This window comes from Salvelinus fontinalis, unplaced genomic scaffold, assembly GCF_029448725.1.
Source record: "Salvelinus fontinalis isolate EN_2023a unplaced genomic scaffold, ASM2944872v1 scaffold_0906, whole genome shotgun sequence".
In the NCBI taxonomy this organism is placed as follows: Eukaryota; Metazoa; Chordata; class Actinopteri; order Salmoniformes; family Salmonidae; genus Salvelinus; species Salvelinus fontinalis.
In genome coordinates, this window is record NW_026601115.1 from 47,794 (window position 1) to 73,109 (window position 25,316).

The 25,316-nt window shown below is 54.6% G+C and overlaps 1 protein-coding gene across 1 annotated transcript in view; it reads right to left on the reverse strand.

Annotated features, from left to right (window-relative positions):
* LOC129847635 (exocyst complex component 4-like) overlaps positions 1-23,583 on the reverse strand; it is a 55,922-nt gene extending 32,339 nt beyond the window's left edge. Inside the window, exons 1-2 of the mRNA XM_055915390.1 lie at positions 22,986-23,583; positions 8,278-8,433 (exon numbers count right to left, since the gene is read on the reverse strand). Of these exons, the coding sequence (XP_055771365.1) occupies positions 8,278-8,433; positions 22,986-23,182 (353 nt within the window). The 5' untranslated portion in view covers positions 23,183-23,583. The remainder of the gene's footprint in view (positions 1-8,277; positions 8,434-22,985) is intronic.
* Positions 23,584-25,316: the final 1,733 nt, after the last annotated feature.

A 25,316-nucleotide genomic window follows, 5' to 3' on the forward strand; every position in this document is an offset into this window, starting at 1 on the left:
TCTGGATATAGGAGATGGGGAACTCTGGGACCAGGGTAGAGAGAGAAGGGTTTCTCTTCTGGATATAGGAGATGGGAAGCTCTGGGACCAGGGTAGAGAGAGAAGGGTTTCTCTTCTGGATATAGGAGATGGGGAACTCTGGGACCAGGGTAGAGAGAGAAGGGTTTCTCTTCTGGATATAGGAGATGGGAAGCTCTGGGACCAGGGTAGAGAGAGAAGGGTTTCTCTTCTGGATATAGGAGATGGGAAGCTCTGGGACCAGGGTAGAGAGAGAAGTGTTTCTCTTCTGGATATGGCTCGTGCATTAAGAGTAGGGGCTTAAAACCTGCCAACAGCTCCAGATAAGGATTCCCTAGAAGGAAGGAGAGGATAGTAGTGGAAGGCAGGAGGATAGTGAAAAGGAGAAGGACATTTATTGGGGGATGAGGAGGATTAGGGGGGGGACTATAATAACAATCCCACGGTCCCCTGCACAGAGGATGGCTGGCACCGTGTGGAGTTGGACCCTGGACGGACAGACAGACCAGTCACATCAACTTCAGCATGCATCTCAATGAGGCCTTGGGCTTCCAGTAATGACCTTCACTTTGATTTAGGACTGACTGACTGACTTAGTTCAGTCACCACAGGCCCAATGACTAGCTAGTAACTGGAGCAGGAGCAGATAGAGAGGGAAGGAGAGAGCGATGTCATAGTAAGGGCAGTGTGGGTAGAAAGAAGAGGGGGAGAGAGAAAAAAGACTGAACTGAGTGTGCATGTATAGGCGTGTGTGTGTGTGTGTGTGTGTGTGTGTGTGTGTGTGTGTGTGTGTGTGTGTGTGTGTGTGTGTGTGTGTGTGTGTGTGTGTGTGTGTGTGTGTGTGAGAGAAAGAAAGGAGAGAAAGAAAGGAGAGAGCTCTATTTTAAGTTAATGTGACGTTTCAGACTTCACACATGCTGGCAGACACTTGACAAGAACACAGCCTTGAGGAGAAGACAGCAAAGAATATCCTCATTTTTTTGTGTGACTTCCGATCAGCAGCCTTGGTGAATTCACTTCAATATCAAAACTCGAAAGACAGAGAGAGAGAGAGAGAGAGAGAGAGAGAGAGAGAGAGAGAGAGAGAGAGAGAGAGAGAGAGAGACAGAAAGAGACAGAGAGAGAGACAGAGAGAGAGACAGAGAGAGAGACAGAGAGAGAGACAGAGACAGAGACAGAGAGAGAGACAGAGAGAGAGAGAGAGAGAGAGAGACAGAGAGAGAGACAGAGAATGAAAGAGCAGGAAGAACTGAATGACTTGTTCCAAGCAGGGACCATATTACTGGAGCGTGATCAAAAGGAGCGCTGGGTTGCCAGACGTGGAGCTTCTAATCCCTCCAAAGAATGTTGAAAATGTCTGTGGTTGAGACTCAAATTAAAAAAGCCTAAAAGCTTCTCCTTGCATTTAAATCCATCACCAATTCATTGATTTATTTACTTTACAATTCCAGGCCAGCGAGCATCCCTCCTGAAGACAGCACACGTTGAAAGCTCTGTCAATAAGAATGACCCACCTTCTCCTCCCAAATGATTTGTTCCCTCCTTCCTTCAGATAAATAACGTTACATCCTTATGGAGCAATCACTACTTCCTGTACATGTCTGTCTTGTTCAACCACAGCATGTTGATGAAGGGCTGGAGGGAGTGAGGATACTGTTCTGTGTGTTTGTGTTAGGGTGGAGGGGTGGTGAGTATACTGTTCTGTGTGTTTGTGTTAGGGTGGAGGGGTGGTGAGGATACTGTTCTGTGTGTTTGTGTTAGGGTGGAGGGGCTGTGAGGATACTGTTCTGTGTGTTTGTGTTACGGTAGAGGGGTGGTGAGGATACTGTTCTGTGTGTTTGTGTTACGGTAGAGGGGTGGTGAGGATACTGTTCTGTGTGTTTGTGTTAGGGTGGAGGGGTGGTGAGGATACTGTTCTGTGTGTTTGTGTTAGGGTGGAGGGGTGGTGAGGATACTGTTCTGTGTGTTTGTGTTAGGGTGGAGGGGCTGTGAGGATACTGTTCTGTGTGTTTGTGTTACGGTAGAGGGGTGGTGAGGATACTGTTCTGTGTGTTTGTGTTACGGTAGAGGGGTGGTGAGGATACTGTTCTGTGTGTGTGTGTTAGGGTGGAGGGGTGGTGAGGAGACTGTTCTGTGTGTTTGTGTTAGGGTGGAGGGGCTGTGAGGATACTGTTCTGTGTGTTTGTGTTAGGGTGGAGGGGTGGTGAGGATAATGTTCTGTGTGTTTGTGTTAGGGTGGAGGGATGGTGAGGATACTGTTCTGTGTGTTTGTGTTAGGGTGGAGGGGTGGTGAGGATAATGTTCTGTGTGTTTGTGTTAGGGTGGAGGGATGGTGAGGATACTGTTCTGTGTGTTTGTGTTAGGGTGGAGGGGTGGTGAGGATACTGTTCTGTGTGTTTGTGTTAGGGTGGAGGGGGTGGTGAGGATACTGTTCTGTGTGTTTGTGTTAGGGTGGAGGGGTGGTGAGGATACTGTTCTGTGTGTTTGTGTTAGGGTGGAGGGGTGGTGAGGATACTGTTCTGTGTGTTTGTGTTAGGGTGGAGGGGGTGGTGAGGATACTGTTCTGTGTGTTTGTGTTAGGGTGGAGGGGCTGTGAGGATACTGTTCTGTGTGTTTGTGTTAGGGTGGAGGGGGTGGTGAGGATACTGTTCTGTGTGTTTGTGTTAGGGTGGAGGGGCTGTGAGGATACTGTTCTGTGTGTTTGTGTTAGGGTGGAGGGGTGGTGAGGATACTGTTCTGTGTGTTTGTGTTAGGGTGGAGGGGTGGTGAGGGGTGGTGAGGATACTGTTCTGTGTGTTTGTGTTAGGGTGGAGGGGTGGTGAGGATATTGTTCTGTGTGTTTGTGTTAGGGTGGAGGGGGTGGTGAGGATACTGTTCTGTGTGTTTGTGTTAGGGTGGAGGGGTGGTGAGGATATTGTTCTGTGTGTTTGTGTTAGGGTGGAGGGGGTGGTGAGGATACTGTTCTGTGTGTTTGTGTTAGGGTGGAGGGGTGGTGAGGATACTGTTCTGTGTGTTTGTGTTAGGGTGGAGGGGTGCTGAGGATACTGTTCTGTGTGTTTGTGTTAGGGTGGAGGGGTGGTGAGGATACTGTTCTGTGTGTTTGTGTTAGGGTGAGGATACTGTTCTGTGTGTTTGTGTTAGGGTGGAGGGGTGGTGAGGATAATGTTCTGTGTGTTTGTGTTAGGGTGGAGGGGTGGTGAGGATATTGTTCTGTGTGTTTGTGTTAGGGTGGAGGGGTGGTGAGGATACTGTTCTGTGTGTTTGTGTTAGGGTGGAGGGGTGGTGAGGATACTGTTCTGTGTGTTTGTGTTAGGGTGGAGGGGTGGTGAGGATACTGTTCTGTGTGTTTGTGTTAGGGTGGAGGGGGTGGTGAGGATACTGTTCTGTGTGTTAGGGTGGAGGGGGTGGTGAGGATACTGTTCTGTGTGTTTGTGTTAGGGTGGAGGGGGTGGTGAGGATACTGTTCTGTGTGTTAGGGTGGAGGGGGTGGTGAGGATACTGTTCTGTGTGTTTGTGTTAGGGTGGAGGGGGTGGTGAGGATACTGTTCTGTGTGTTAGGGTGGAGGGAGGGTGAGGATACTGTTCTGTGTGTTTGTGTTAGGGTGGAGGGGTGGTGAGGATACTGTTCTGTGTGTTTGTGTTAGGGTGGAGGGGTGGTGAGGATACTGTTCTGTGTGTTTGTGTTAGGGTGGTGAGGATACTGTTCTGTGTGTTTGTGTTAGGGTGGAGGGGCGGTGAGGATACTGTTCTGTGTGTTTGTGTTATGGTGGAGGGGGTGGTGAGGATACTGTTCTGTGTGTTTGTGTTAGGGTGGAGGGGTGGTGAGGATATTGTTCTGTGTGTTTGTGTTAGGGTGGAGGGGCGGTGAGGATATTGTTCTGTGTGTTTGTGTTAGGGTGGAGGGGGTGGTGAGGATACTGTTCTGTGTGTTTGTGTTAGGGTGGAGGGGTGGTGAGGATACTGTTCTGTGTGTTTGTGTTAGGGTGGAGGGGTGCTGAGGATATTGTTCTGTGTGTTTGTGTTAGGGTGGAGAGGTGGTGAGGATATTGTTCTGTGTGTTTGTGTTAGGGTGGTGAGGATACTGTTCTGTGTGTTTGTGTTAGGGTGGAGGGGTGGTAAGGATATTGTTCTGTGTGTTTGTGTTAGGCTGGAGGGGTGGTGAGGATATTGTTCTGTGTGTTTGTGTTAGGGTGGAGGGATGGTGAGGATATTGTTCTGTGTGTTTGTGTTAGGGTGGAGGGGTGGTGAGGATATTGTTCTGTGTGTTTGTGTTAGGGTGGAGGGGTGATGAGGATATTGTTCTGTGTGTTTGTGTTAGGGTGGAGGGGTGGTGAGGATACTGTTCTGTGTGTTTGTGTTAGGGTGGAGGGGTGGTGAGGATATTGTTCTGTGTGTGTGTGTGTGTTAGGGTGGAGGGGTGATGAGGATACTGTTCTGTGTGTTTGTGTTAGGGTGGAGGGGCGGTGAGGGGTGGTGAGGATACTGTTCTGTGTGTGTGTGTTAGGGTGGAGGGGTGGTGAGGATACTGTTCTGTGTGTGTGTGTTAGGGTGGAGGGGCGGTGAGGGGTGGTGAGGATATTGTTCTGTGTGTGTGTGTTAGGGTGGAGGGGTGGTGAGGATACTGTTCTGTGTGTTTGTGTTAGGGTGGAGGGGTGGTGAGGATACTGTTCTGTGTGTTTGTGTTAGGGTGGAGGGGTGGTGAGGATACTGTTCTGTGTGTGTGTGTTAGGGTGGAGGGGTGGTGAGGATACTGTTCTGTGTGTTTGTGTTACGGTAGAGGGGTGGTGAGGATACTGTTCTGTGTGTTTGTGTTAGGGTGGAGGGGTGGTGAGGATATTGTTGTTTGTGTGTGTGTTAGGGTGGAGGGGTGGTGAGGATACTGTTCTGTGTGTTTGTGTTAGGGTGGAGGGGTGGTGAGGATACTGTTCTGTGTGTTTGTGTTAGGGTGGAGGGGTGGTGAGGATATTGTTCTGTGTGTTTGTGTTAGGGTGGAGGGGTGGTGAGGATATTGTTCTGTGTGTTTGTGTTAGGGTGGAGGGGTGGTGAGGATATTGTTCTGTGTGTTTGTGTTAGGGTGGAGGGGTGGTGAGGATATTGTTCTGTGTGTTTGTGTTAGGGTGGAGGGGGTGGTGAGGATATTGTTCTGTGTGTTTGTGTTAGGGTGGAGGGGTGGTGAGGATATTGTTCTGTGTGTTTGTGTTAGGGTGGAGGGGTGGTGAGGATACTGTTCTGTGTGTTTGTGTTAGGGTGGAGGGGTGGTGAGGATATTGTTCTGTGTGTTTGTGTTAGGGTGGAGGGGTGGTGAGGATATTGTTCTGTGTGTTTGTGTTAGGGTGGAGGGGTGGTGAGGATACTGTTCTGTGTGTTTGTGTTAGGGTGGAGGGGTGGTGAGGATACTGTTCTGTGTGTTTGTGTTAGGGTGGAGGGATGGTGAGGATATTGTTCTGTGTGTTTGTGTTAGGGTTGAGGGGTGGTGAGGATACTGTTGTTTGTGTTAGGGTGGAGGGGCTGTGAGGATACTGTTCTGTGTGTTTGTGTTAGGGTGGAGGGGGTGGTGAGGATACTGTTCTGTGTGTTTGTGTTAGGGTGGAGGGGTGGTGAGGATATTGTTCTGTGTGTTTGTGTTAGGGTGGAGGGGCGGTGAGGATATTGTTCTGTGTGTTTGTGTTAGGGTGGAGGGGTGGTGAGGATATTGTTCTGTGTGTTTGTGTTAGGGTGGAGGGGTGGTGAGGATATTGTTCTGTGTGTTTGTGTTAGGGTGGAGGGGCGGTGAGGATATTGTTCTGTGTGTTTGTGTTAGGGTGGAGGGGTGGTGAGGATATTGTTCTGTGTGTTTGTGTTAGGGTGGAGGGGTGGTGAGGATATTGTTGTTTTTGTTAGGGTGGAGGGGCGGTGAGGATATTGTTCTGTGTGTTTGTGTTAGGGTGGAGGGGTGGTGAGGATATTGTTCTGTGTGTTTGTGTTAGGGTGGAGGGGCGGTGAGGATATTGTTCTGTGTGTTTGTGTTAGGGTGGAGGGGTGGTGAGGATATTGTTCTGTGTGTTTGTGTTAGGGTGGAGGGGCGGTGAGGATATTGTTCTGTGTGTTTGTGTTAGGGTGGAGGGGCGGTGAGGGGTGGTGAGGATATTGTTCTGTGTGTGTGTGTTAGGGTGGAGGGGTGGTGAGGATACTGTTCTGTGTGTTTGTGTTAGGGTGGAGGGGTGGTGAGGATACTGTTCTGTGTGTTTGTGTTAGGGTGGAGGGGTGGTGAGGATACTGTTCTGTGTGTGTGTGTTAGGGTGGAGGGGTGGTGAGGATACTGTTCTGTGTGTTTGTGTTACGGTAGAGGGGTGGTGAGGATACTGTTCTGTGTGTTTGTGTTAGGGTGGAGGGGTGGTGAGGATATTGTTGTTTGTGTGTGTGTTAGGGTGGAGGGGTGGTGAGGATACTGTTCTGTGTGTTTGTGTTAGGGTGGAGGGGTGGTGAGGATACTGTTCTGTGTGTTTGTGTTAGGGTGGAGGGGTGGTGAGGATATTGTTCTGTGTGTTTGTGTTAGGGTGGAGGGGTGGTGAGGATATTGTTCTGTGTGTTTGTGTTAGGGTGGAGGGGGTGGTGAGGATATTGTTCTGTGTGTTTGTGTTAGGGTGGAGGGGTGGTGAGGATATTGTTCTGTGTGTTTGTGTTAGGGTGGAGGGGTGGTGAGGATACTGTTCTGTGTGTTTGTGTTAGGGTGGAGGGGTGGTGAGGATATTGTTCTGTGTGTTTGTGTTAGGGTGGAGGGGTGGTGAGGATACTGTTCTGTGTGTTTGTGTTAGGGTGGAGGGGTGGTGAGGATACTGTTCTGTGTGTTTGTGTTAGGGTGGAGGGATGGTGAGGATATTGTTCTGTGTGTTTGTGTTAGGGTTGAGGGGTGGTGAGGATACTGTTGTTTGTGTTAGGGTGGAGGGGCTGTGAGGATACTGTTCTGTGTGTTTGTGTTAGGGTGGAGGGGTGGTGAGGATACTGTTCTGTGTGTTTGTGTTAGGGTGGAGGGGTGGTGAGGATATTGTTGTTTTTGTTAGGGTGGAGGGGCGGTGAGGATATTGTTCTGTGTGTTTGTGTTAGGGTGGAGGGGTGGTGAGGATATTGTTCTGTGTGTTTGTGTTAGGGTGGAGGGGAGGTGAGGATATTGTTCTGTGTGTTTGTGTTAGGGTGGAGGGGCGGTGAGGATATTGTTCTGTGTGTTTGTGTTAGGGTGGAGGGGTGGTGAGGATATTGTTCTGTGTGTTTGTGTTAGGGTGGAGGGGCGGTGAGGATATTGTTCTGTGTGTTTGTGTTAGGGTGGAGGGGTGGTGAGGATATTGTTCTGTGTGTTTGTGTTAGGGTGGAGGGGTGATGAGGATATTGTTCTGTGTGTTTGTGTTAGGGTGGAGGGGTGGTGAGGATATTGTTCTGTGTGTTTGTGTTAGGGTGGAGGGGTGGTGAGGATAATGTTGTTTGTGTTAGGGTGGAGGGGCTGTGAGGATATTGTTCTGTGTGTTTGTGTTAGGGTGGAGGGGCGGTGAGGATATTGTTCTGTGTGTTTGTGTTAGGGTGGAGGGGTGGTGAGGATAATGTTCTGTGTGTTTGTGTTAGGGTGGAGGGGTGGTGAGGAAACTGTTCTGTGTGTTTGTGTTAGGGTGGTGAGGATACTGTTCTGTGTGTTTGTGTTAGGGTGGAGGGGCGGTGAGGATATTGTTCTGTGTGTTTGTGTTAGGGTGGAGGGGTGGTGAGGAAACTGTTCTGTGTGTTTGTGTTAGGGTGGAGGGATGGTGAGGATACTGTTCTGTGTGTTTGTGTTAGGGTGGAGGGGTGGTGAGGATACTGTTCTGTGTGTTTGTGTTAGCGTGGAGGGGCTGTGAGGATACTGTTCTGTGTGTTTGTGTTAGGGTGGAGGGGTGGTGAGGATAATGTTCTGTGTGTTTGTGTTAGGGTGGAGGGGTGGTGAGGATAATGTTCTGTGTGTTTGTGTTAGGGTGGAGGGGTGGTGAGGATATTGTTCTGTGTGTGTGTTAGGGTGGAGGGGTGGTGAGGATACTGTTCTGTGTGTTTGTGTTAGGGTGGTGAGGATAATGTTCTGTGTGTTTGTGTTAGGGTGGAGGGGGTGGTGAGGATACTGTTCTGTGTGTTAGGGTGGAGGGGGTGGTGAGGATACTGTTCTGTGTGTTTGTGTTAGGGTGGAGGGGTGGTGAGGATACTGTTCTGTGTGTTTGTGTTAGTGTGGAGGGGTGGTGAGGATACTGTTCTGTGTGTGTGTGTGACCTGGTGAAGTCCTCCTCGTCCTCTCTCTTCTGTCGGAGCTGTCTGGGCTGGGCCATGTTAGCCCAGTTGGGCAGAGACTGGAGCAGTCGGCTGATGTCCTCGTCCTTAGACCACGACGCACTGATGGTCAGCTTCTCCTCACACTGGACTATACCCCTGGGACACAGAGGACAGAGAGAGATCATCAACTGTATAGTACACACACACAGCATAGCATGAGGGTGGATGGAGACAGATTGCCTGCATGAGGATAACTACTTAGCTGGATCAGTGCTTGAGTCCACAGAACCACCCATAGACACACAGCAGGTAGCTGAGGCACAGTGTTTCCATACCCATAGACACACAGCAGGTAGCTGAGGCACAGTGTTTCCAAACCCATAGACACACAGCAGGTAGCTGAGGCACAGTGTTTCCACACCCATAGACACACAGCAGGTAGCTGAGGCACAGTGTTTCCACACCCATAGACACACAGCAGGTAGCTGAGGCACAGTGTTTCCACACCCATAGACACACAGCAGGTAGCTGAGGCACAGTGTTTCCACACCCATAGACACACAGCAGGCAGCTGAGGCACAGTGTTTCCATACCCATAGACATACAGCAGGCAGCTGAGGCACAGTGTTTCCACACCCATAGACACACAGCAGGCAGCTGAGGCACAGTGTTTCCACACCCATAGACACACAGCAGGCAGCTGAGGCACAGTGTTTCCACACCCATAGACACACAGCAGGCAGCTGAGGCACAGTGTTTCCACACCCATAGACACACAGCAGGCAGCTGAGGCACAGTGTTTCCACACCCATAGAGGGAGTAACACCTGGTCAGGTGAGAGGAGAGGTAGAGGATGAGGGGTAGAGGAGAGGTAGAGGGTGGAGGGGGAGAGGATGGAAGGGGTAAAGGAGAGGTAGAGGGTGGAGGGGGAGAGGATGGAATGGGTAGAGGAGAGGTAGAGGGTAGAGGGTGGAGGATGGAGGGGTAGAGGAGAGGTAGAGGATGGAGGGGTAGAGGATGGAGGGGTAGAGGAGAGGTAGAGGATGGAGGGGTAGAGGATGGAGGGGTAGAGGAGAGGTAGAGGATGGAGGGGTAGAGGATGGCGGGGTAGAGGATGGCGGGGTAGAGGATGGCGGGGTAGAGGATGGCGGGGTAGAGGATGGCGGGGTAGAGGATGGAGGGGTAGAGGATGGAGGGGTAGAGGATGGCGGGGTAGAGGATGGCGGGGTAGAGGATGGCGGGGTAGAGGATGGAGGGGTAGAGGATGGAGGGGTAGAGGATGGAGGGGTAGAGGATGGAGGGGTAGAGGATGGAGGGGTAGAGGATGGAGGGGTAGAGGATGGAGGGGTAGAGGATGGAGGGGTAGAGGATGGAGGGGTAGAGGATGGAGAGGTAGAGGATGGAGGGGTAGAGGATGGAGGGGTAGAGGATGGAGGGGTAGAGGAGAGGTAGAGGATGGAGGGGTAGAGGATGGAGGGGTAGAGGAGAGGTAGAGGATGGAGAGGTAGAGGATGGCGGGGTAGAGGAGAGGTAGAGGATGGAGGGGTAGAGGAGAGGTAGAGGATGGAGGGGTAGAGGATGGCGGGGTAGAGGAGAGGTAGAGGATGGAGGGGTAGAGGATGGCGGGGTAGAGGATGGAGGGGTAGAGGAGAGGTAGAGGATGGAGGGGTAGAGGATGGCGGGGTAGAGGAGAGGTAGAGGATGGAGGGGTAGAGGAGAGGTAGAGGATGGAGGGGTAGAGGAGAGGTAGAGGATGGAGGGGTAGAGGATGGCGGGGTAGAGGATGGAGGGGTAGAGGAGAGGTAGAGGATGGAGGGGTAGAGGAGAGGTAGAGGATGGAGGGGTAGAGGATGGCGGGGTAGAGGATGGAGGGGTAGAGGAGAGGTAGAGGATGGAGGGGTAGAGGATGGCGGGGTAGAGGATGGCGGGGTAGAGGATGGAGGGGTAGAGGATGGCGGGGTAGAGGATGGAGGGGTAGAGGAGAGGTAGAGGATGGAGGGGTAGAGGATGGCGGGGTAGAGGAGAGGTAGAGGATGGAGGGGTAGAGGAGAGGTAGAGGATGGAGGGGTAGAGGAGAGGTAGAGGATGGAGGGGTAGAGGATGGCGGGGTAGAGGATGGAGGGGAAGAGGAGAGGTAGAGGATGGAGGGGTAGAGGATGGCGGGGTAGAGGAGAGGTAGAGGATGGAGGGGTAGAGGATGGCGGGGTAGAGGATGGAGGGGTAGAGGAGAGGTAGAGGATGGAGGGGTAGAGGATGGCGGGGTAGAGGAGAGGTAGAGGATGGAGGGGTAGAGGATGGCGGGGTAGAGGAGAGGTAGAGGATGGAGGGGTAGAGGATGGCGGGGTAGAGGAGAGGTAGAGGATGGAGGGGTAGAGGATGGAGGGGTAGAGGATGGAGGGGTAGAGGATGGAGGGGTAGAGGATGGAGGGGTAGAGGATGGAGGGGTAGAGGATGGAGGGGTAGAGGATGGAGGGGTAGAGGATGGAGGGGTAGAGGATGGAGGGGTAGAGGATGGAGGGGTAGAGGAGAGGTAGAGGATGGAGGGGTAGAGGAGAGGTAGAGGATGGAGGGGTAGAGGATGGCGGGGTAGAGGAGAGGTAGAGGATGGAGGGGTAGAGGATGGAGGGGTAGAGGAGAGGTAGAGGATGGAGGGGTAGAGGATGGCGGGGTAGAGGAGAGGTAGAGGATGGAGAGGTAGAGGATGGCGGGGTAGAGGAGAGGTAGAGGATGGAGGGGTAGAGGATGGAGGGGTAGAGGAGAGGTAGAGGATGGAGGGGTAGAGGAGAGGTAGAGGATGGAGGGGTAGAGGATGGCGGGGTAGAGGAGAGGTAGAGGATGGAGGGGTAGAGGATGGAGGGGTAGAGGAGAGGTAGAGGATGGAGGGGTAGAGGATGGCGGGGTAGAGGAGAGGTAGAGGATGGAGAGGTAGAGGATGGCGGGGTAGAGGAGAGGTAGAGGATGGAGGGGTAGAGGATGGAGGGGTAGAGGAGAGGTAGAGGATGGAGGGGTAGAGGAGAGGTAGAGGATGGAGGGTTAGAGGATGGCGGGGTAGAGGAGAGGTAGAGGATGGAGGGGTAGAGGATGGAGGGGTAGAGGATGGAGGGGTAGAGGATGGAGGGGTAGAGGAGAGGTAGAGGATGGAGGGGTAGAGGATGGAGGGGTAGAGGAGAGGTAGAGGATGGAGGGGTAGAGGATGGAGGGTTAGAGGAGAGGTAGAGGATGGAGGGGTAGAGGAGAGGTAGAGGATGGCGGTGTAGAGGAGAGGTAGAGGATGGAGGGTTAGAGGATGGCGGGGTAGAGGAGAGGTAGAGGATGGAGGGGTAGAGGATGGAGGGGTAGAGGAGAGGTAGAGGATGGAGGGTTAGAGGAGAGGTAGAGGATGGAGGGTTAGAGGATGGCGGGGTAGAGGAGAGGTAAAGGATGGAGGGGTAGAGGATGGCGGGGTAGAGGAGAGGTAGAGGATGGAGGGGTAGAGGATGGCGGGGTAGAGGAGAGGTAGAGGATGGAGGGGTAGAGGAGAGGTAGAGGATGGAGGGGTAGAGGAGAGGTAGAGGATGGCGGGGTAGAGGAGAGGTAGAGGATGGAGGGGTAGAGGAGAGGTAGAGGATGGAGGGGTAGAGGATGGCGGGGTAGAGGATGGCGGGGTAGAGGAGAGGTAGAGGATGGAGGGGTAGAGGATGGCGGGGTAGAGGATGGCGGGGTAGAGGAGAGGTAGAGGATGGAGGGGTAGAGGATGGCGGGGTAGAGGATGGCGGGGTAGAGGATGGCGGGGTAGAGGATGGAGGGGTAGAGGAGAGGTAGAGGATGGAGGGGTAGAGGATGGCGGGGTAGAGGAGAGGTAGAGGATGGAGGGGTAGAGGAGAGGTAGAGGATGGAGGGGTAGAGGATGGCGGGGTAGAGGAGAGGTAGAGGATGGAGGGGTAGAGGATGGCGGGGTAGAGGAGAGGTAGAGGATGGAGGGGTAGAGGAGAGGTAGAGGATGGAGGGGTAGAGGATGGCGGGGTAGAGGAGAGGTAGAGGATGGAGGGGTAGAGGAGAGGTAGAGGATGGAGGGTTAGAGGAGAGGTAGAGGATGGAGAGGTAGAGGATGGAGGGGTAGAGGAGAGGTAGAGGATGGAGGGGTAGAGGATGGAGGGGTAGAGGATGGAGGGGTAGAGGATGGAGGGGTAGAGGAGAGGTAGAGGATGGAGAGGTAGAGGATGGAGGGGTAGAGGAGAGGTAGAGGATGGAGGGGTAGAGGATGGAGGGGTAGAGGATGGAGGGGTAGAGGATGGAGGGGTAGAGGATGGAGGGGTAGAGGATGGAGGGGTAGAGGATGGAGGGGTAGAGGATGGAGGAGTAGAGGAGAGGTAGAGGATGGAGGGGTAGAGGATGGCGGGGTAGAGGAGAGGTAGAGGATGGAGGGGTAGAGGATGGCGGGGTAGAGGATGGCGGGGTAGAGGATGGAGGGGTAGAGGAGAGGTAGAGGATGGAGGGGTAGAGGATGGCAGGGTAGAGGAGAGATAGAGGATGGAGGGGTAGAGGATGGCGGGGTAGAGGATGGAGGGGTAGAGGAGAGGTAGAGGATGGAGGGGTAGAGGATGGAGGGGTAGAGGATGGAGGGGTAGAGGAGAGGTAGAGGATGGAGGGGTAGAGGATGGAGGGGTAGAGGAGAGGTAGAGGATGGAGGGGTAGAGGATGGAGGGGTAGAGGATGGAGGGGTAGAGGAGAGGTAGAGGATGGAGGGGTAGAGGATGGAGGGGTAGAGGAGAGGTAGAGGATGGAGGGGTAGAGGATGGAGGGGTAGAGGATGGAGGGGTAGAGGATGGAGGGGTAGAGGATGGAGGGGTAGAGGATGGAGGGGTAGAGGATGGAGGGGTAGAGGATGGAGGGGTAGAGGAGAGGTAGAGGATGGAGGGGTAGAGGATGGAGGGGTAGAGGATGGAGGGGTAGAGGAGAGGTAGAGGATGGAGGGGTAGAGGAGAGGTAGAGGATGGAGGGGTAGAGGATGGCGGGGTAGAGGAGAGGTAGAGGATGGAGGGGTAGAGGATGGAGGGGTAGAGGAGAGGTAGAGGATGGAGGGGTAGAGGATGGCGGGGTAGAGGAGAGGTAGAGGATGGAGAGGTAGAGGATGGCGGGGTAGAGGAGAGGTAGAGGATGGAGGGGTAGAGGATGGAGGGGTAGAGGAGAGGTAGAGGATGGAGGGGTAGAGGAGAGGTAGAGGATGGAGGGGTAGAGGAGAGGTAGAGGATGGAGGGGTAGAGGATGGAGGGGTAGAGGAGAGGTAGAGGATGGAGGGGTAGAGGATGGAGGGGTAGAGGAGAGGTAGAGAATGGAGGGGTAGAGGAGAGGTAGAGGATGGAGGGGTAGAGGATGGAGGGGTAGAGGAGAGGTAGAGGATGGCGGGGTAGAGGAGAGGTAGAGGATGGAGGGGTAGAGGAGAGGTAGAGGATGGAGGGGTAGAGGATGGAGGGGTAGAGGAGAGGTAGAGGATGGAGGGGTAGAGGAGAGGTAGAGGATGGAGGGGTAGAGGAGAGGTAGAGGATGGAGGGGTAGAGGATGGCGGGGTAGAGGAGAGGTAGAGGATGGAGGGGTAGAGGATGGCGGGGTAGAGGATGGAGGGGTAGAGGAGAGGTAGAGGATGGAGGGGTAGAGGATGGAGGGGTAGAAGAGAGGTAGAGGATGGAGTGGTAGAGGATGGAGGGGTAGAGGAGAGGTAGAGGATGGAGAGGTAGAGGATGGAGGGGTAGAGGAGAGGTAGAGGATGGAGAGGTAGAGGATGGAGGGGTAGAGGAGAGGTAGAGGATGGAGGGGTAGAGGATGGAGGGGTAGAGGATGGAGGGGTAGAGGAGAGGTAGAGGATGGAGGGGTAGAGGATGGAGGGGTAGAGGATGGAGGGGTAGAGGATGGAGGGGTAGAGGATGGAGGGGTAGAGGATGGAGGGGTAGAGGATGGAGGGGTAGAGGAGAGGTAGAGGATGGAGGGGTAGAGGATGGAGGGGTAGAGGAGAGGTAGAGGATGGAGGGGTAGAGGATGGAGGGGTAGAGGATGGAGGGGTAGAGGATGGAGGGGTAGAGGAGAGGTAGAGGATGGAGGGGTAGAGGAGAGGTAGAGGATGGAGAGGTAGAGGAGAGGTAGAGGATGGAGGGGTAGAGGAGAGGTAGAGGATGGAGGGGTAGAGGAGAGGTAGAGGATGGAGGGGTAGAGGAGAGGTAGAGGATGGAGGGGTAGAGGATGGAGGGGTAGAGGATGGAGGGGTAGAGGATGGAGGGGTAGAGGATGGAGGGGTAGAGGATGGAGGGGTAGAGGATGGAGGGGTAGAGGATGGAGGGGTAGAGGAGAGGTAGAGGATGGAGGGGTAGAGGAGAGGTAGAGGATGGAGGGGTAGAGGATGGAGGGGTAGAGGATGGAGGGGTAGAGGATGGAGGGGTAGAGGATGGAGGGGTAGAGGATGGAGGGGTAGAGGATGGAGGGGTAGAGGATGGAGGGGTAGAGGATGGAGGGGTAGAGGATGGAGGGGTAGAGGATGGAGGGGTAGAGGATGGAGAGGTAGAGGATGGAGGGGTAGAGGATGGAGGGGTAGAGGATGGAGGGGTAGAGGATGGAGGGGTAGAGGATGGAGGGTGGAGGATGGAGGGTAGAGGATGGAGGGTTAGAGGAGAGGTAGAGGATGGAGGGGTAGAGGATGGAGGGGTAGAGGATGGAGGGGTAGAGGAGAGGTAGAGGATGGAGGGGTAGAGGATGGCGGGGTAGAGGAGAGGTAGAGGATGGAGGGGTAGAGGATGGCGGGGTAGAGGATGGAGGGGTAGAGGAGAGGTAGAGGATGGAGGGGTAGAGGATGGAGGGGTAGAGGATGGAGGGGTAGAGGATGGAGGGGTAGAGGAGAGGTAGAGGATGGAGGGGTAGAGGATGGAGGGGTAGAGGAGAGGTAGAGGATGGAGGGGTAGAGGATGGAGGGGTAGAGGATGGAGGGGTAGAGGAGAGGTAGAGGATGGAGGGGTAGAGGATGGAGGGGTAGAGGATGGAGGGGTAGAGGAGAGGTAGAGGATGGAGGGGTAGAGGATGGCGGGGTAGAGGAGAGGTAGAGGATGGAGGGGTAGAGGATGGAGGGGTAGAGGATGGAGGGGTAGAGGATGGAGGGGTAGAGGAGAGGTAGAGGATGGAGGGGTAGAGGAGAGGTAGAGGATGGAGGGGTAGAGGATGGCGGGGTAGAGGAGAGGTAGAGGATGGAGGGGTAGAGGATGGAGGGGTAGAGGAGAGGTAGAGGATGGAGGGGTAGAGGAGGGCGGGGTAGAGGAGAGGTAGAGGATGGAGAGGTAGAGGATGGCGGGGTAGAGGAGAGGTAGAGGATGGAGGGGTAGAGGATGGAGGGGTAGAGGAGAGGTAGAGGATGGAGGGGTAGAGGAGAGGTAGAGGATGGAGGGGTAGAGGAGAGGTAGAGGATGGAGGGGTAGAGGATGGAGGGGTAGAGGAGAGGTAGAGGATGGAGGGGTAGAGGATGGAGGGGAAGAGGAGAGGTAGAGGATGGAGGGGTAGAGGAGAGGTAGAGGATGGAGGGGTAGAGGATGGAGGGGTAGAGGAGAGGTAGAGGATGGCGGGGTAGAGGAGAGGTAGAGGATGGAGGGGTAGAGGAGAGGTAGAGGATGGAGGGGTAGAGGATGGAGGGGTAGAGGAGAGGTAGAGGATGGAGGGGTAGAGGAGAGGTAGAGGATGGAGGGGTAGAGGAGAGGTAGAGGATGGAGGGGTAGAGGATGGCGGGGTAGAGGATGGAGGGGTAGAGGAGAGGTAGAGGATGGAGGGGTAGAGGATGGAGGGGTAGAGGATGGAGGGGTAGAGGATGGAGGGGTAGAGGATGGAGGGGTAGAGGATGGAGGGGTAGAGGATGGAGGGGTAGAGGATGGAGGGGTAGAGGATGGAGGGGTAGAGGAGAGGTAGAGGATGGAGGGGTAGAGGAGAGGTAGAGGATGGAGAGGTAGAGGAGAGGTAGAGGATGGAGGGGTAGAGGAGAGGTAGAGGATGGAGGGGTAGAGGAGAGGTAGAGGATGGAGGGGTAGAGGAGAGGTAGAGGATGGAGGGGTAGAGGATGGAGGGGTAGAGGATGGAGGGGTAGAGGATGGAGGGGTAGAGGATGGAGGGGTAGAGGATGGAGGGGTAGAGGAGAGGTAGAGGATGGAGGGGTAGAGGAGAGGTAGAGGATGGAGGGGTAGAGGATGGAGGGGTAGAGGATGGAGGGGTAGAGGATGGAGGGGTAGAGGATGGAGGGGTAGAGGATGGAGGGGTAGAGGATGGAGGGGTAGAGGATGGAGGGGTAGAGGATGGAGGGGTAGAGGATGGAGGGGTAGAGGATGGAGGGGTAGAGGATGGAGGGGTAGAGGATGGAGGGGTAGAGGATGGAGGGTGGAGGATGGAGGGTTAGAGGATGGAGGGTTAGAGGAGAGGTAGAGGATGGAGGGGTAGAGGATGGAGGGGTAGAGGATGGAGGGGTAGAGGAGAGGTAGAGGATGGAGGGGTAGAGGATGGCGGGGTAGAGGAGAGGTAGAGGATGGAGGGGTAGAGGATGGCGGGGTAGAGGATGGAGGGGTAGAGGAGAGGTAGAGGATGGAGGGGTAGAGGATGGAGGGGTAGAGGATGGAGGGGTAGAGGATGGAGGGGTAGAGGAGAGGTAGAGGATGGAGGGGTAGAGGATGGAGGGGTAGAGGAGAGGTAGAGGATGGAGGGGTAGAGGATGGAGGGGTAGAGGATGGAGGGGTAGAGGAGAGGTAGAGGATGGAGGGGTAGAGGATGGAGGGGTAGAGGATGGAGGGGTAGAGGAGAGGTAGAGGATGGAGGGGTAGAGGATGGCGGGGTAGAGGAGAGGTAGAGGATGGAGGGGTAGAGGATGGAGGGGTAGAGGATGGAGGGGTAGAGGAGAGGTAGAGGATGGAGGGGTAGAGGATGGAGGGGTAGAGGATGGAGGGGTAGAGGATGGAGGGGTAGAGGATGGAGGGGTAGAGGATGGAGGGGTAGAGGATGGAGGGGTAGAGGAGAGGTAGAGGATGGAGGGGTAGAGGATGGAGGGGTAGAGGATGGAGGGGTAGAGGAGAGGTAGAGGATGGAGGGGTAGAGGATGGAGGGGTAGAGGATGGAGGGGTAGAGGATGGAGGGGTAGAGGAGAGGTAGAGGATGGAGGGGTAGAGGAGAGGTTGAGGATGGAGAGGTAGAGGAGAGGTAGAGGATGGAGGGGTAGAGGAGAGGTAGAGGATGGAGGGGTAGAGGAGAGGTAGAGGATGGAGGGGTAGAGGAGAGGTAGAGGATGGAGGGGTAGAGGATGGAGGGGTAGAGGATGGAGGGGTAGAGGATGGAGGGGTAGAGGATGGAGGGGTAGAGGATGGAGGGGTAGAGGATGGAGGGGTAGAGGATGGAGGGGTAGAGGAGAGGTAGAGGATGGAGGGGTAGAGGAGAGGTAGAGGATGGAGGGGTAGAGGATGGAGGGGTAGAGGATGGAGGGGTAGAGGATGGAGGGGTAGAGGATGGAGGGGTAGAGGATGGAGGGGTAGAGGATGGAGGGGTAGAGGATGGAGGGGTAGAGGATGGAGGGGTAGAGGATGGAGGGGTAGAGGATGGAGGGGTAGAGGATGGAGAGGTAGAGGATGGAGGGGTAGAGGATGGAGGGGTAGAGGATGGAGGGGTAGAGGATGGAGGGGTAGAGGATGGAGGGTGGAGGATGGAGGGTTAGAGGATGGAGGGTTAGAGGAGAGGTAGAGGATGGAGGGGTAGAGGATGGAGGGGTAGAGGATGGAGGGGTAGAGGAGAGGTAGAGGATGGAGGGGTAGAGGATGGCGGGGTAGAGGAGAGGTAGAGGATGGAGGGGTAGAGGATGGCGGGGTAGAGGATGGAGGGGTAGAGGAGAGGTAGAGGATGGAGGGGTAGAGGATGGAGGGGTAGAGGATGGAGGGGTAGAGGATGGAGGGGTAGAGGAGAGGTAGAGGATGGAGGGGTAGAGGATGGAGGGGTAGAGGAGAGGTAGAGGATGGAGGGGTAGAGGATGGAGGGGTAGAGGATGGAGGGGTAGAGGAGAGGTAGAGGATGGAGGGGTAGAGGATGGAGGGGTAGAGGATGGAGGGGTAGAGGAGAGGTAGAGGATGGAGGGGTAGAGGATGGCGGGGTAGAGGAGAGGTAGAGGATGGAGGGGTAGAGGATGGAGGGGTAGAGGATGGAGGGGTAGAGGATGGAGGGGTAGAGGAGAGGTAGAGGATGGAGGGGTAGAGGAGAGGTAGAGGATGGAGGGGTAGAGGATGGCGGGGTAGAGGAGAGGTAGAGGATGGAGGGGTAGAGGATGGAGGGGTAGAGGAGAGGTAGAGGATGGAGGGGTAGAGGAGGGCGGGGTAGAGGAGAGGTAGAGGATGGAGAGGTAGAGGATGGCGGGGTAGAGGAGAGGTAGAGGATGGAGGGGTAGAGGATGGAGGGGTAGAGGAGAGGTAGAGGATGGAGGGGTAGAGGAGAGGTAGAGGATGGAGGGGTAGAGGAGAGGTAGAGGATGGAGGGGTAGAGGATGGAGGGGTAGAGGAGAGGTAGAGGATGGAGGGGTAGAGGATGGAGGGGAAGAGGAGAGGTAGAGGATGGAGGGGTAGAGGAGAGGTAGAGGATGGAGGGGTAGAGGATGGAGGGGTAGAGGAGAGGTAGAGGATGGCGGGGTAGAGGAGAGGTAGAGGATGGAGGGGTAGAGGAGAGGTAGAGGATGGAGGGGTAGAGGATGGAGGGGTAGAGGAGAGGTAGAGGATGGAGGGGTAGAGGAGAGGTAGAGGATGGAGGGGTAGAGGAGAGGTAGAGGATGGAGGGGTAGAGGATGGCGGGGTAGAGGATGGAGGGGTAGAGGAGAGGTAGAGGATGGAGGGGTAGAGGATGGAGGGGTAGAGGATGGAGGGGTAGAGGATGGAGGGGTAGAGGATGGAGGGGTAGAGGATGGAGGGGTAGAGGATGGAGGGGTAGAGGATGGAGGGGTAGAGGATGGAGGGGTAGAGGAGAGGTAGAGGATGGAGGGGTAGAGGAGAGGTAGAGGATGGAGAGGTAGAGGAGAGGTAGAGGATGGAGGGGTAGAGGAGAGGTAGAGGATGGAGGGGTAGAGGAGAGGTAGAGGATGGAGGGGTAGAGGAGAGGTAGAGGATGGAGGGGTAGAGGATGGAGGGGTAGAGGATGGAGGGGTAGAGGATGGAGGGGTAGAGGATGGAGGGGTAGAGGATGGAGGGGTAGAGGATGGAGGGGTAGAGGAGAGGTAGAGGATGGAGGGGTAGAGGAGAGGTAGAGGATGGAGGGGTAGAGGATGGAGGGGTAGAGGATGGAGGGGTAGAGGATGGAGGGGTAGAGGATGGAGGGGTAGAGGATGGAGGGGTAGAGGATGGAGGGGTAGAGGATGGAGGGGTAGAGGATGGAGGGGTAGAGGATGGAGGGGTAGAGGATGGAGGGGTAGAGGATGGAGGGGTAGAGGATGGAGGGGTAGAGGATGGAGGGGTAGAGGATGGAGGGTGGAGGATGGAGGGTTAGAGGATGGAGGGTTAGAGGAGAGGTAGAGGATGGAGGGGTAGAGGATGGAGGGGTAGAGGATGGAGGGGTAGAGGAGAGGTAGAGGATGGAGGGGTAGAGGATGGCGGGGTAGAGGAGAGGTAGAGGATGGAGGGGTAGAGGATGGCGGGGTAGAGGATGGAGGGGTAGAGGAGAGGTAGAGGATGGAGGGGTAGAGGATGGAGGGGTAGAGGATGGAGGGGTAGAGGATGGAGGGGTAGAGGAGAGGTAGAGGATGGAGGGGTAGAGGATGGAGGGGTAGAGGAGAGGTAGAGGATGGAGGGGTAGAGGATGGAGGGGTAGAGGATGGAGGGGTAGAGGAGAGGTAGAGGATGGAGGGGTAGAGGATGGAGGGGTAGAGGATGGAGGGGTAGAGGAGAGGTAGAGGATGGAGGGGTAGAGGATGGCGGGGTAGAGGAGAGGTAGAGGATGGAGGGGTAGAGGATGGAGGGGTAGAGGATGGAGGGGTAGAGGATGGAGGGGTAGAGGAGAGGTAGAGGATGGAGGGGTAGAGGAGAGGTAGAGGATGGAGGGGTAGAGGATGGCGGGGTAGAGGAGAGGTAGAGGATGGAGGGGTAGAGGATGGAGGGGTAGAGGAGAGGTAGAGGATGGAGGGGTAGAGGAGGGCGGGGTAGAGGAGAGGTAGAGGATGGAGAGGTAGAGGATGGCGGGGTAGAGGAGAGGTAGAGGATGGAGGGGTAGAGGATGGAGGGGTAGAGGAGAGGTAGAGGATGGAGGGGTAGAGGATGGAGGGGTAGAGGAGAGGTAGAGGATGGAGGGGTAGAGGATGGCGGGGTAGAGGATGGCGGGGTAGAGGAGAGGTAGAGGATGGAGGGGTAGAGGATGGAGGGGTAGAGGAGAGGTAGAGGATGGAGGGGTAGAGGATGGAGGGGTAGAGGATGGAGAGGTAGAGGATGGAGAGGTAGAGGATGGAGGGGTAGAGGATGGCGGGGTAGAGGAGAGGTAGAGGATGGAGGGGTAGAGGATGGAGGGGTAGAGGAGAGGTAGAGGATGGAGGGGTAGAGGATGGAGGGGTAGAGGATGGAGGGGTAGAGGAGAGGTAGAGGATGGAGGGGTAGAGGAGAGGTAGAGGATGGAGGGGTAGAGGATGGCGGGGTAGAGGAGAGGTAGAGGATGGAGGGGTAGAGGATGGAGGGGTAGAGGAGAGGTAGAGGATGGAGGGGTAGAGGATGGCGGGGTAGAGGAGAGGTAGAGGATGGAGAGGTAGAGGATGGCGGGGTAGAGGAGAGGTAGAGGATGGAGGGGTAGAGGATGGAGGGGTAGAGGAGAGGTAGAGGATGGAGGGGTAGAGGAGAGGTAGAGGATGGAGGGGTAGAGGATGGCGGGGTAGAGGAGAGGTAGAGGATGGAGGGGTAGAGGATGGAGGGGTAGAGGAGAGGTAGAGGATGGAGGGGTAGAGGATGGCGGGGTAGAGGAGAGGTAGAGGATGGAGAGGTAGAGGATGGCAGGGTAGAGGAGAGGTAGAGGATGGAGGGGTAGAGGATGGAGGGGTAGAGGAGAGGTAGAGGATGGAGGGGTAGAGGAGAGGTAGAGGATGGAGGGTTAGAGGATGGCGGGGTAGAGGAGAGGTAGAGGATGGAGGGGTAGAGGATGGAGGGGTAGAGGATGGAGGGGTAGAGGAGAGGTAGAGGATGGAGGTGTAGAGGATGGAGGGGTAGAGGAGAGGTAGAGGATGGAGGGGTAGAGGATGGGGGGTTAGAGGAGAGGTAGAGGATGGAGGGGTAGAGGATGGAGGGGTAGAGGAGAGGTAGAGGATGGAGGGTTAGAGGAGAGGTAGAGGATGGAGGGGTAGAGGATGGAGGGGTAGAGGAGAGGTAGAGGATGGCGGTGTAGAGGAGAGGTAGAGGATGGAGGGTTAGAGGATGGCGGGGTAGAGGAGAGGTAGAGGATGGCGGGGTAGAGGATGGCGGGGTAGAGGAGAGGTAGAGGATGGAGGGGTAGAGGATGGCGGGGTAGAGGAGAGGTAGAGGATGGAGGGGTAGAGGATGGCGGGGTAGAGGATGGAGGGGTAGAGGAGAGGTAGAGGATGGCGGTGTAGAGGAGAGGTAGAGGATGGAGGGGTAGAGGATGGCGGGGTAGAGGAGAGGTAGAGGATGGCGGGGTAGAGGAGAGGTAGAGGATGGAGGGGTAGAGGAGAGGTAGAGGATGGAGGGGTAGAGGATGGCGGGGTAGAAGAGAGGTAGAGGATGGCGGGGTAGAGGATGGCGGGGTAGAGGAGAGGTAGAGGATGGAGGGGTAGAGGATGGCGGGGTAGAAGAGAGGTAGAGGATGGCGGGGTAGAGGATGGCGGGGTAGAGGATGGAGAGGTAGAGGAGAGGTAGAGGATGGAGGGGTAGAGGATGGCGGGGTAGAGGAGAGGTAGAGGATGGAGGGGTAGAGGAGAGGTAGAGGATGGAGGGGTAGAGGATGGCGGGGTAGAAGAGAGGTAGAGGATGGCGGGGTAGAGGATGGCGGGGTAGAGGATGGAGAGGTAGAGGAGAGGTAGAGGATGGAGGGGTAGAGGAGAGGTAGAGGATGGAGGGTTAGAGGAGAGGCGGCAGAGCGCTTGGTCTCCATCTGCACAGAGGTCAGCCAGATGAAGACAAGCACAGCACAGGTGTGAGGGTGTGTCAGAGAGGGTGTGTCAGAGAGGGTGTGTCAGAGAGAGAGAGCACGGCTGAAGCCCAATATACCCTCAAGCAGAACACATTGAGTGAAATGACAGTTAGAGTCTATACCCTCTAGCAAGGAAGAGAGGAACCACTTTCCTCATGCTGGTCCTGAGTCAGTCTAACTCTTACCTGTATGAGGTGTTGCAGAACTCCTTGTTCTCCTTCAGCTGGTCCTGAGTCAGTCTAACTCTTACCTGTATGAGGTGTTGCAGACCTCCTTGTTCTCCTTCAGCTGGTCCTGAGTCAGTCTAACTCTTACCTGTATGAGGTGTTACAGACCTCCTTGTTCTCCTTCAGCTGGTCCTGAGTCAGTCTAACTCTTACCTGTATGAGGTGTTACAGACCTCCTTGTTCTCCTTCAGCTGGTCCTAAGTCAGTCTAACTCTTACCTGTATGAGGTGTTGCAGACCTCCTTGTTCTCCTTCAGCTGGTCCTGAGTCAGTCTAACTCTTACCTGTATGAGGTGTTGCAGACCTCCTTGTTCTCCTTCAGCTGGTCCTGAGTCAGTCTAACTCTTACCTGTATGAGGTGTTGCAGACCTCCTTGTACTCCTTCAGCTTGTCACAGACCATCTCCAGGAAGTGGTTGGAGTAGGCACTCAGGTCCTGCATCAGAGTCATCAGGTCCTGGATGGACTTCTCCACTACTACTGTGCTCTGGACAGGACACAGACATACAGGCTTAATACATTCCGAATGATACAGGAAATGTTTCATTTCAGGCAGAAATAATAAAGCTCCTTACATGGAGAGAGGTAGAGAATATGTTTCAGCTGTTAATACTGTTAACACTTATAGACACTAGTGAAACGATGTTTGTTCTTTGTTCTCATTATAAAAACTGAATGCAGTTCAAATTATATATCAAATAAATAAATAAGAAACATATTGTGGTTTGACAATGTGAAAGAGTCCTAACCTCATCCCACATAACATTTTTCATTTCAACCACAAAACTGTCACTGTCTCCTCAGCTCTGAGCCCAGTGATCCTTGTAATTCAGCCGCTCCCTTGTCCTCCCTTAACCAGGAAACACATCACTGAGTCCCAAATGACACCCTATTCCCTATATAGTGCACTACTCTTGACCAGGTCCCAGGGCTCTGGACAAAACTAGTACACTGTATAGGGAATATGGTGCAATTTGGGACGCAGTAACTCCTTACAGCTACTAGAAGGAGAGCAGATGAAGTCTCCTGAAGCAGTGTAACACCAGTGTTGAAGAGTGGGACTGTCAAGTCTCTCCTGTCCGATGTGCAAAGCCGTCAGCAGGCAACCAATCTAATACAATGACTATATTCTCCTGTCAGGGACTGGTGTTGGGAGCTTGTCATTGTCAACGATATACCACCGTGTCAGAGGAGTGACAGGAGGTGTGTGTGTGAGAGAGAGATCAGGTGAGTGTGTGTGCAGGTGTGTACCTATGCCTACACGCATGACAAGATCCCCAGCGAGCTCTGACAAAACTACAGTCATTACAGGTTAGCCAGAGTAGCGTTACAAATAGCAGGACGGAAGCAGACACTTCAATACACACACACACACACACCTAACTTGACACCACTGCCACAGACCTAAACTATATGACCAGAAGTATTTGGACACCTGCTCGTCGAACATCTCATTCCAAAATCATGGGCATTAATATGGAGTTGGTTCCCCCCTTTGCTGCTATAACAGCCTCCACTCTTCTGGGAAGGCAGTCCCCTAGATGTTGGAACATTGTTGCGGGGCCTGGCTCGCAGTCGGCGTTCTAAATTATCCCAAAGGTATTCAATGGGGTTGAGGTCAGGGCTCTGTGCAAGCCAGTCAAGTTCTTCCACACCGATCTCGACAAACCATTTCTGTATGGACCTCGCTTTGTGCACGGGGGCATTGTCATGCTGAAACAGGAAAGGGCCTTCCCCAAACTGTTGCCACAAAGTTGGAAGCGCAGAATCGTCTAGAATGTCATTGTATGCTTTACACCACTCTAGCCGACGCTTGGCATTGCGCATGGTGAGCTTAGGCTTGTGTGCGGGTGCTCGGCCATGGAAACCCATTTTATGACGCTCCCGTCGAACAGTTCTTGTGTTGACGTTGCTTTCAGAGGCAGCTGATCCGTCTGCCGACGTAATAGCAGGAGGGGGCCACAACAGACTTTCATCCGTCGCGACGTCCCTCCAAGGCCCTTCTGGTAGCTTGCTATCCCCGGCCCGCTAGCTGCCTGAAGCCACTCACTGGACTCCTATGATCACTTGGCTATGCATGCTTCTCGCTCACGTCAATATGCCTTGTCCATTGCTGTTTTGGTTAGTAACTATTGCCTTATTTCACTGTAAAGCCTCTAACCCTGCTCAATACGCCTTATTTAACACTTTAGTTCCACATACCACACATGCAGTGACGTCACCTGGTTTAAATTATATTTCTAGAGACAATATCTCTTTCATCTTCCCTCTATGCACAGGTTTACCCTCACTGTATTCACATCCTACCATACCTTTGTCTGTACATTACGCCTTGAATCTACTCTACCGTGCCCAGAAATCTGCTCCTTTTACTCTCTGTGTGAACGTACTAGACGACCAGTTATTTAGCCGTACCCTTATCCTACTCCTCCTCTGTTCCTCTGGTGATGGGGAGGTTAATCCAGGCCCTGCAGTGCCTAGCTCCACTCCCATTCCCCAGGCGCTATCATTTGTTGACTTCTGTAACCGTAAAAGCCTTGGTTTCAGGCATGTTTAACATTAGAAGCCTCCTCCCTAAGTTTGTTTTATTCACTGCCCTAGCATACTCTGCCAACCCTGATGTCCTAGCCGTGTCTGAATCCTGGCTCAGGAAGACCACCAAAAACCCTTCCATCCCTAAC